Genomic DNA, 11,591 nt, shown 5'->3' on the forward strand with positions numbered 1-11,591 from the left:
TTAGCTTCTCTTGGAATATGAGAAAGCGTTACTTCCCAATCCTGACCGATGAGTGCTTGTATCTTAGCCACTATACGAGGCTGACAAGCTGCATTGCAATCAGCAAGCAAAGAGAATACTTCAGAAGCATCTCCTTCTAGTTCCACCTTCTTAAATCCCAGTTGCCAAACCAATTCCAGACCTTTTAGAGTTCCCCAAAGCTCCGCCATTAAAGGAGTGCAAGCACCAATATGATACTCAAAGCCTCCCAACCAAGAGCCATCATCAGATCTGATAATCCCACCACAAGCAGCCACCTCAGTATTCCTTTCAACTGCCCCATCAATATTAATCTTCACCCAATTTAGCCTTGGAGGTTTCCATAAACTCATACGAGTTGGATGAATGCTAGTAGTAGCCATAGCCTTCCTACCCATGCAGTTACGAACTTCCTCTATATACATAGCAATTATGTGCGTTCCATGGGTTGGATGCTTGAAGTTAGTATCATGGACACTTTTGTTCCTCCATCCCCAAATGAACCAGCAAGAGATAAAAAAGACATCACGCCAATCATCTGAATTACTTTGATTCCAAGCTTTTGAGATATTATTTTCAACCCAATCTCTAAGATCCAAGCTGTAGAATAAGCTTTGCCGATTAGCTGAAACCAGAGAATTCCAAACACTTCTAGCATGCTTACAATCTCTTAGAACATGGAGATTTGTTTCCAACTCACCAGGACACATTTTACAATGACCAGATTCCCCACTCCATCTAGATGTGCGGTCTTTAGTAAGAAGACGACCATGCATTATGATCCACATACAAGATTTAACACGTTGAGGCCCATGCCATTTCCATATGGTAGTCCAAGAATTTTTCAACGGCATGAGAGGGAAACCAAACATGTTATAATACGCGGTTTTAACTAAAGAGCAGCCAACATTTTGATTTCTCCAAATAATGCGGTCATTTCCATCCGATGCGCTAGGAATGAGAGCAGCTTGGATCCTTGCAACATATAACAACAAGTAACATTATTGGACTATCTAAAGGAAGTAATTCTAAATTGTAACTCCTGAAGAGAAGTAATTCTGATCATTAACCTTGTCTTGAGAGACTATAAACAAAAACATGTACAAAGCTTCACAACATATTACAATACAAAAAGAAGTTATTCCTCTATCTTTCCTTGTGTCCCTGTTTTTCTTCCTGTTATTCTTTTCTAGTTAGTTACTTTATTTTTTGTTTATTTTCTTCTTGTAACCTTTTATTTTAGAAGAATTCAAGGTTTTGTTCTTTTTTGTAAAAAATACGAAAACAAAAACAATGGAATGTGAGTGAGAGTTTATACACGAAGCTTATTGGCCTGCTATATTTATATTACATTTTTTTTTTATCTTTATCTGAATTTTCTAGTTCAACTACAACACTCCAATTGAACCCCTTGACACAATTGACCAAATCTTTTGAGAGACACAAACACCATTGTTATCCCATCACATTAACCTCCGCGAAAGCAGTTAGCTGGTCTCAATCAAACTGTTTTTTCAATTTAAAATCAGAGAAGGTGGTATTTCCCTCTCGACCTTCAATGCGTAGATTCACAACTTCACATTCACACACCAAAAACACATAACCCAACAAATCTCAAGTACAAACCTTTTACACTCTCGAACCTCAAAAACCCAAAACGTTACATATCCCAAAACTCCGATGAAACGAAACTACAGTTCCCACCACAACCCACCTCGCAAATGGATCATCATTCCCACCCTCACAATCTTCCTCCTCTCAATCTTTCTCCTCCTCCTTCATCACACCAACCCCACTTCCTCTTTTTCTTCTTCTTCTTCTATGGAACACTCCAATTTCACCACCCATTTGGAACTGGGTCTTCCGAAACTGCCCAGATTCGCGTATTTGATGACAGGCACCAAAGGGGAAGGACTGCAACTCAAGAGGCTCGTTCAAGCATCGTACCACCCAAGGAACTACTACCTTCTGCACCTCGATCTCGAAGCTTCCGATGCTGAGAGACTCGAGCTTGCAAAGTATGTTAAGTCAGAGAGTGTGTTTGGGGCGTTTGGGAATGTTATGGTGGTTGGTAAGGCTGATTTGGTGACTTACAAGGGCCCTACCATGATCGCTTCAACACTTCACGGGGTTGCCTTGTTGCTGAAAAAGGCTAAGGACTGGGACTGGTTTGTTAATCTCAGTGCCTCTGATTATCCTCTCGTGTCACAGGACGGTGAGTGGAATTAGCATGTTTGTTTTGTTTTGTTTTGTTTTGTTTTATGTGTTTGTGGATGTTAGGAATGTGTTACGATCCAATTGCAAGGCATGAGGCTTGAAGTCCCATTCGGAAATGTAAGGTTCCGTATGGGGTTTAAATAGACTTTGGACTGTCCTATCTCACAAGCTAGCTTTTGAGGGGAGACTCTTCCAAGTTGTATCAGAGTGCCCTAGTAATGAATGATGATCTGATTATGTTTGGACTTTTTTGGAAATGGATTCTCACGTGTGATTTTATATGACCAAGTAATGTAAAAGATTTTTATCTGTTAGACAGAAAAATTATGGGTTATCTATTTTTCCATTTTGTATTTCAATATTTTTTAATATTTTGTGTCTTATCACCAGTGATTTGTTTATTAAAGGTCAAGAATCTTTTACATGACCTGCTCATGTGAAATCACACATTAGAGCATTCAAAGTTCTAACTAAATTTCGTGTCTATTCACATATTTGAATAGTTTTCTAACTAAATTAATAAATATTAGAGCTAGAACTAGTTAAAATGGCCTGCAATTCCCTTTTTGCTATGCCCGGGAATGCGAGGATGCTACAGCCAACTTATATACTATATACTCTCACTTTTTAAAATTGTTTTGTTTTTGTTAGAGACTTCACTACTCTTAAAGGGCAAAAAAGAAATGGGGTTCTAACAACCTTGCCTATGTGGCAAGGATAGTGGAGACGAAGGGAAAACAGCTAGAAGCAAAAGATAAAATATAAAATGGTTGGAAAGGAATGGGAGAGGGGATCTAGAAATTAAGTTTTGGGGTCTTTTAGCATGGAGGTTGCAGACCCTCAAAGTTCTATAGTATTCAGTCTTTGTTTTATCTTGTTTGGAGTAATTTGGTCCATTGTACTTGGGATTAATCTATATTTACTCGTAATATAATTTTCAGTTCATATCAATTAGTATTAGAACTCTTGATTTGGGAGTTGTGGTATCAGATTTAAAAATTATTACAGAATTTGGAAGGGAATAAACCTATTGGTGGCTGATCAACATTGAGTAGCATTTCAAAGTGGAAGGAACATATGAAGCTGAAAAGATCTTAGAAGTTACAAAGGCCCTGAAGGGGCGCTCGGATTTCGTACGACATTTGTTGTTTCTACCTGAACACTACGTGGTGGGACTTTTCCAACGGGTTGGGAATTATATCATTGCGATGATGAGACAGAAGTTGATCATTCTGAGTCAGAACCGAAGATGTAGAAGAATCCTTTATGGATGAGATGAAGACCATGGAGGTGCAATAGGTCTCGAAGATTGATGAGAATCTATTGGCTATAAAGCATGATAGCAGAGGGGAGAAGGTTGGAACAAAGAAGGTGAGAAAAATGCAAGGGAAGGTCATGGTTGTAGATGGAGACCAGCCACGAGGTCATGTGGGGAAAGAGTGGAAGAAACATGGGATCCCAATGAGAGAGCTAGGAGAAGAGCCTATGAATGCAAAGGAGGCATTTATGAAGGATACATGGGTATCAAGAACGCCACAACCACCGGGGATGGTGGCCAATATCACCACCATTTGTGGTGCCACCAGACAGGGACCTTCAAGGAGATGAATTGTAGATGTATCAAGGATGGAATTGGGTCAACTTACACAGCAGGCCGAAATTATCATCAAGTGGATGCATGTCCAACTCAATGGTGTTTTTTTTGTGTGTGAATGATGGGCTCACAAAACCATGATTACACTCAAGGAATCTGAAATGAAATCAAAGTTTGAACTCAATGCATTTAGGGAGCATGGACAAGGAATGACCATTAGCATTCCTCTTATGAGCTCCAATGCAGCAGTGCGAGGACAAGGACTCTAATGTCGGCGAATTGACGGTGGACAAAGAGTGAATTGCAGAGTCACGGTGTTCCCTCTTTTCCAAGACGAGGTAGAATGAAGGGTAATGATGCGAACCACGCTTAGAACAATGAGACTAGTTAACGGATTAAGGAGCTCAAGGATCATTTCTATATTTAGATTTTGGATGGGAAAATTGCGACCCGTTACCTATAGCAAGGTAAGAAACTTGGTATATTTATTTAGATTTTAGATCGTTTGGGCATATTGTTATGTCCTTCACTCGACATTGAGTCTTGCCTTTTCATGGATTTGTTTAACAAATTTAGCCTTCTTTCCAACATCTAAATTGACACCCTTAGACAAGGGTAAAAGAGATAAATCTAATGGAGTTAAGGGATTAAATCCATTCGTAATTTCAAAGGGTGAAAATTTAGTAGTAGGATGAATAGTACGAGTATAAACAAATTCAAGATGTGATAAACACTCCTCCCATATTTTTTGTTGTTTTTCCTAATGATAACCCTCAGCAAGGTTGACAAGGTCCTATTTACCCCTTTAGTATGATCATCAGTTTGTGAATGATAAGTAGTAGAAAATAACAATTTAGTTCCTAACTTACACCACAAGGTCTTCCGAAAATAATTCATGAAGAATTTTTCGTTCTGTCGTTACTGCCATATCCCATCAACAGTAATTGAAGCCAGAATAAGGGTCCCTCCTGGCACCAACAAGCTTTCACAACTTTACCTTAGGCGTCACTGCAGAGCAGAACAAGTTATCATACAGCAATTGATTTACTAGGTGCATAGTATTTAAATACTTGAACCAGGTGATGATGATCAATCCATTGAGGGCGATGTTAAATACTATTTACTCCACATACAACTGCTATTCCTTAATATCAAGGTGTGATTCATGATCCCATTGTCACATCACCCTATGATAATCAATTACACGTGGCTGATGGGAATGTTGTTTTTGATATTCATCATCTTTGCAAGGTGAATGCTGTTCAAAGGGAGTTTCACAAACCTGAGTTTAGGGACTGTCATAATATACAAAACTGGAGACCATGTGGGTGTTTATACTGAAGAAGCTGCGAAATTTATTGGGTCAGAATTTAGATTTGTTGTTTTCTCTTCACACTGAGAGTGAGGATGGCACTGCCTAGGTGGTTCTCTACTACCTATTTTCCCTGGTCTATGCATGCTGCACATTACATTAGCACGTTATGCACATAACTTGAACTCCCCACAAAAGGCTGCTTTAGTTGAATTAGCCACTCATGCTTCTGAACCTAGCAAGCAAAAGGTTTAAAGTTCCTTTCATCTCCTCAGGGGAAGGATGAGCACTCCAAAGTGGTGGTTGGAAGCTAGAGAAGTCTCCTTAAGGTGATGACTGAGTTTCCATTGGCGTCCAGCAGCAGAAATCACATAGGAGTATGATCAACATCTATGAAGAATGTTATTTCCTTATAGAAAAGTCGTGACTATAGATAGGTTCCTAAATTTATTAGGTCATCGGATTTTCAGCTACCAATTGATCATGTGATTCCTATTTTTATGATTGGACCCAGTACTGGTTTGGCACCTTTTAGGAGGGGGTTTTCACGAAAGATTTTCCCTCAAAGAGGATGGTGTTATTGAAATTTCTAGTGATATTTGAAGCTGATCTTTCTATTCCTCATGCTTTAGGGGAGTTTGTTGTCTCTGTTTTGGCAAATACTCTACAATGTAGTACTGAATTCAACTTGAAAGTTCTTGTTGCTGTTTTAATAAGATTGCTTCAGTCTAACTTGTAGATCACTATTATCAGTGCATTACATGTGTTGGAAAGTGATGCTGGAACTATTGAAGAAGAGCAATGGGATATTGATGGAAGTTCCTATGCTTCTTGCATAAGTTGACCCCTATATTTCAAGCAATGGGACCTCGGGGAAGGGTTTTTGCAGGCTGCTCCTCACCTTGAGTACAAGTTGAATGTTGCAGGGGGAGTATTGCTTGACACTCCATTACTCTTAAGGGGAAGAAAAGGAATAGGGGTTGTAACAACCTTGTCTATGTGGCAAAGATAGTGGAAAGGAAGGGAAAATAATTAGAGCAAAAGATAAGAAGGGAAAGGTACAATGAAGAGAATACAAAAATTTAGTAAGTTTTGATGCCTTTGGATAGGGAAGTTGCAGACCCTCGAAGTTTTGTCGTATTTAGTCTTTGTTTTATCTTGTTTTAAGTGATTCAATCCATTGTGCTTGGGGTTAATCCTGAGTTCTTTGTAATATAATTTCCAGTTCCTCTCAGTTTTCAAAGCAGAACTTTACAAAAACGAATTAACAGAAAAGTCAACCTTAAAAGAAGTGAGCCTTCGATTCCATACATATAGGTTCAAAATATCATTGTCACAATGCTAAAATTTAAGCCCAAAATTACGTCGTTTTGAGGTTATAAGATTAAAACATTATAATAATAAAAACTAATATAACCCTGCAATAAATTATAATTACAAAAAATACCTTGATTTCCGCCATAAAACGATATCGTTTTGGGCTCATCAGAGATAACTTATCTCCGTTGACTGGAGAATCATTTACCCTTTGTTAATATGCTTCTATAAAGTAAAAGGGAAACCTGTTACTATAAGGGGGTGTTTGGTTCAAGTTTTTGGAGCTGATTACCGGTAATCCTTCTTTGGTAAATGTAATTACCACGTTTGGTAGAAGGAATAAATTGCGATTCCCGGATATCCAAGGATTACCGGTAATTTGATTTATAAAGAAAAGTCACTATTCAGATTACCAAAAATAATATGGTAATTCGGAATACCAATCAGAATACCAAGTAAAGGGAAAGTACAACAATAAATTTTGAGACAAAAATACTCCAATACACATAAAAATCTAGACTCAATCTATCAATTACAAAAATAAAAATTGTTTGGGGTTATTTTTGTAAAATAACCTCATATTCCAAGTCATATTTCGTTCTAAACCCAATATGGAATAAGTAATTTTTACCTAATATTCCCGGTAATATTTTGGCGAACCAAACACATCTTTCGTAAGATTCCAAGTAAACTCAATTTCTACTGAATTCCCATTAATCATGATTCCCGGTCACCAAAAAATTTCTCTTGTACCAAACACACCCTAAAGCTAATGTTATGCGCAGGGTTCAAGAAAGGGTCAGACACATAATGTGAATCTATGATAGGCAAACTTACCTTGCATTTGCAATATGCTGATTACATGATTAAAACCCATAACCTTCAGGTCACATGTCAATACCAACAATCATTGTGCCAAGGCTCCCCTTCTAGTATGCTTCTAAAAAGTAGAATCTATTTTCTTTCTTTGGGAGTAGGATTACATTATAATCCTATAGGAGAAATTTATAGCTCATTGTTTTCTATATATGGATACTAAAGAAGAGAAGTATTTTTTAGTTCTCATTTGATGATTCTATTTGACTTTGTGTTTGTATGTCAAATATATCAAATGATTACTTGAGTTTTATGGCTCTTGATAAATAAACTCAAGTCTGTTATTTCACAAATATAAATTTTGTTTATTTTGCTGACTATTTGCCATATAACTTCTTGCTACAGATCTCTTGCATATCTTTGCATTCATGCCCAGGGATATGAACTTCATTGAGCATACAAGTAATATTGGTTGGAAAGAGTGAGTATATTATTTATCCATTGATGTTATCTCAGTTTTTTACTTAGCTTTCGTAAATTCCTATATATATGTTTATGTTTTGTATACTTGTAATTTTGACTGTAATATCAGGTATCAAAGAGCGAGGCCTATCATTATAGATCCGGGCTTATATCATTCAAAGAAATCTGGTGTTTACTGGGCTAAAGAGAAAAGATCTGTTCCATCTTCATTCAAGTTATTCGCTGGTATTGCTTTTAAGATTTCTATAGCTTTGTTTTTCTCATTTACTCCCAAGTTCTAACATGTCCCTATTTTTTCTCTTTTTCTTTTTTTTAATAATATATGCTGCATAAGTTTCTCCTAATATAAATCCAATTCTGTCATATATGTTTCTCCGTTCCCTGTCATAAACATCAGTATCATATGATCATAATATGGCTCTTCACTGTGTGTTAGGTTCAGCGCATGCTGTTGTAATTTCACATTAATAGTAGCTATACAATACAACAATAGTGGATTTGGGATTGGTAATCTAATTAAATGTGCCACTGCATTTATACTACTTAATGGTCTAACACTCTAACTAACCGAAGTGATCTAAAACTTTATTGGGAAAGTTGTTGAAATATTGGTAGGGTCTTGCTACAAAGTTCTCAAGCGCTTAAGGGCTCAACCATTTCATTTACCAAATAAATAAGGTCGTTATTAGTTTTAAACATAAATTTGTCCCATATAATTTTACTTGACAGCCAATAGGAAGGCTAAGCGTTCAAACGCTCAACTGTTGCGTAGAAACAACACCCATATTTTTATTGCTTATTCAGATCATTTCGATCCATTTCACTGCTGACTTTCAAACATATCAACATTTTTTGTTCTTGGAGATTTATCCCCAAAAAAGATAATAATAAAAAAAAAGGTATTGTAGTCTACTTTCAGAGGGTACATAAAATCTTAAAAATTGTTTTTTAATTTTCTTTGAAAGATTGTAATGGAATTCTAAAGGGGGCGAACTGGAACAGTGGTAAAGTTGTTCCTTCATGACTGAAAGGTCATGTATTCAAATCCAGGAAATAGTCTCTTTGCAATTATGCAAGGGTAAGGCTGCATACAAGGATTGCCTCCACCCCACACTCGCTAGTCGGGTTTAACGGGAAGTGGTTTGTTTTGGTTTTTTTATTGTAATGGAATTCTCTGTTTAGCCATGGCTATATTTCTGGAAAACTGGACAACAGGTCTAGTTCTTGTTTGTAAATTATGTTTATTGTATAAACATAGGAAACATGCATGCTATACAGCATACTTAATGAGGAATTAAAAGTCCCATTAAAGTGTTCAACATGGATTTGTGCTCGGTCATTACTTACATGTAAAAATTTTAAATGCTTCTTAAATCGTTTAGCTAACAGTATTTTTGGTTTCCAGGCTCTCCATGGGTTGTGCTAACAAAATCGTTTCTTGAGTTCTGTGTTTGGGGTTGGGATAATCTTCCACGCACTCTCCTTATGTATTACACAAATTTTCTTTCATCCCCTGAGGGCTACTTTCACACGGTCATGTGCAATCACAAGGACTATCAAAACACTACTATAAACCATGATTTACGTTATATGAGGTGGGACAACCCACCAAAGCAGCATCCAGTGTTCTTGAACTTGGAGCATTTTGATGACATGGTCGAAAGTGGTGCACCTTTTGCTCGAAAGTTTACCAAGGATGATCCAGTTCTCAACAAAATTGACAAGGAACTCCTAAGAAGATCAGATGGTCACTTTACACCTGGTGGTTGGTGTGTTGGCAATCCTCTTTTGGGAAAAGATCCTTGTGCAGTTTATGGAAATCCAAATGTAGTTAAACCAACTTTAAGGTCAAAGAGGCTAGAGACACTAGTAGTTAAACTATTAGATTCTGAAAATTTTAGGCCGAAACAGTGTAAATAGCCTTCTTGCTTATACATAGTCTAATTGGCACTTTGTGCATCTATTCTAATTTAAAATTATAAACAGCTATAAGAAAGTTTCTGCAATGGTAATTTAAGTAGATCTTATCATGCTACGTTTGGAATGTAGAATTTCTTGAACGAACCTTTTTGTTTTCATGAGCTCTTGAAACTGTTTAATTTAGTTCCGTGTAATTAATTAATTTAAAAGGGGAAAAAAAAAAAATCAAACCTTAACCTAGAGAGGTGCCATTGCTAGCTATAGTCTGTACTCTCTGCTAGCTAGAAGTCCATTAACTTGGGTTGGTCAGATGATCAAGGATATAAAACAGAGAAAATAGGGTTAGAATAACAATATACACGTTATTGTTTTGGGGTTGGGAGAAAAAAAAAATTATAATAATAAAGATTAATATAATTCCAGAATAAATTAGAATTGTAAAATATATTTTTCCTAATTTCAAAATGATGTTGTTTTGGGGTCATATAAGATAAGTTATCTCCTCTCCTGTAACAAGAAAAATATTAAATTACACACACATATATACAGGGCAGGATCATTTGACACTGGTATCAAACTTTGAAATTTGACATCAAATCCTAATCATTGATTTTCTTCAATCAACGGTTATAATTTCTGTCAATCAAATTTATTAATTAATTATTAATTCTCAATAAATGATAACCGTTAATTGGCGAAAATTAACAGTTAAGATTTGGTGTCAAATTTCAAAATTTGACAGGTATCAAAAGATCCTCCCTATATGTTAACAACATTGTTTTAAACCCTTTAATTAAATTTTCTTTTTTCTTTTTCTACCAGCAAACCACCATGACACACCCACCACCACCACTACTGTGCAGCACTACCATCACTCCCCACCACAACCATTTGGCAGGAACCCAATCCCACTGCGCCATACCCACCATTGTCTCACCCCACCACCGCCGCGCTCCACCACATCCATTTGGCAAGAACACAAACCCACCGAGCCACTGCGTAAGTTCAAGTGGTTGGTTATTTTTGGTATATGACTTTGTTGAGCTTATCATGCCAATAATTGAGGATTTTAAGAGATTCTAGCAACTGCTTTGCATTCCCATTTAGTTAATTTTTAAAATTTTATTGTTACCCTTGAATTATAATATTTTACAGATTTAAAATTCTTCTTTCTGGGCACTCCCAATTTGTAATTATTGAAGACAATGATATGAGTTGAAGTTTAGAATATATAGATAGTATTGTTGATTTGGAGAAGGACACAAATGAATTTGGAAAAGATGATTTATGTGAAATATTGGCAAACAAAGATGGTGAATGCGAGGAATATAATATAGATGAAATTATGGGAGATGTTGATAGTGGATTAAGCTAGATCCTTATTTTAATTAGAGTTTTTGAGATATTAGAAGCCGCCTAATGCATGAATGTACTATTTACCATTCCTATCATACAACACATCTTTCAACCATTCTTCCTCAGAGAGTATGGTGAAACACACAAGGGGATTAACCTCAAAGACCATAAGTTTACCTTAAGTAGACTTCCTCCTTGCCTAGCTTTCTTGTCCAACAAGTAAGCCAACAAATCGCACTTTTTAAACAAAGATACCTACACAAAGGTCATGCATGTTTATAAATATCATGCATTCCACAATAAACAATCATCATAGCTATACAATACACACTAGAACATAAGCTTAAATCTCACCTTATTCTTGATTTAACAAGAACCAAGGTCTCCAACCAGCACCTAGGCCAATGTTTGACCTTCCATTAAGCAATCACCTTGCTTCAAGCTATACAACCAACCAAACAATAATCAACAATCAATTGGACCATCCAAATCTCACAAATAAATGAAATTTCAACACTTTCCATGTGTATTTTCGGCCAAAACCAAAAGTGACTAAAC

General features: G+C 36.5%; 1 protein-coding gene across 1 annotated transcript; it reads left to right on the forward strand.

Moving 5' to 3' along the window:
* The first annotated feature begins 1,485 nt into the window (after positions 1–1,485).
* On the forward strand, positions 1,486–9,738 carry LOC133304641 (beta-glucuronosyltransferase GlcAT14C). Its single transcript, XM_061504688.1, has 4 exons — positions 1,486–2,233; positions 7,680–7,755; positions 7,867–7,982; positions 9,163–9,738. Exons 1-4 carry the CDS (start codon positions 1,699–1,701, stop codon positions 9,675–9,677), a joined length of 1,242 nt encoding a protein of 413 aa, XP_061360672.1. The 5' UTR covers positions 1,486–1,698; the 3' UTR covers positions 9,678–9,738.
* The last annotated feature ends 1,853 nt before the right edge of the window (positions 9,739–11,591 follow it).

Source organism: Gastrolobium bilobum, unplaced genomic scaffold, assembly GCF_033153095.1.
Source record: "Gastrolobium bilobum isolate Gb01-03AN ecotype WA unplaced genomic scaffold, APGP_CSIRO_Gbil_v1 utg3506, whole genome shotgun sequence".
Classification (NCBI taxonomy): Eukaryota; Viridiplantae; Streptophyta; class Magnoliopsida; order Fabales; family Fabaceae; genus Gastrolobium; species Gastrolobium bilobum.

What these genes read in the sequence shown, in the direction of transcription:
- LOC133304641 (XM_061504688.1), top strand. Translation starts at nt 1,699, where the DNA reads ATGAAACGAAACTACAGTTCCCACCACAACCCACCTCGCAAATGGATC. An exon ending in AGTAATATTGGTTGGAAAGA is followed by an intron (nt 7,756 to 7,866) that starts GTGAGTATATTA and finishes CTGTAATATCAG; the next exon opens with GTATCAAAGAGCGAGGCCTA. An exon ending in TTCATTCAAGTTATTCGCTG is followed by an intron (nt 7,983 to 9,162) that starts GTATTGCTTTTA and finishes TTTGGTTTCCAG; the next exon opens with GCTCTCCATGGGTTGTGCTA.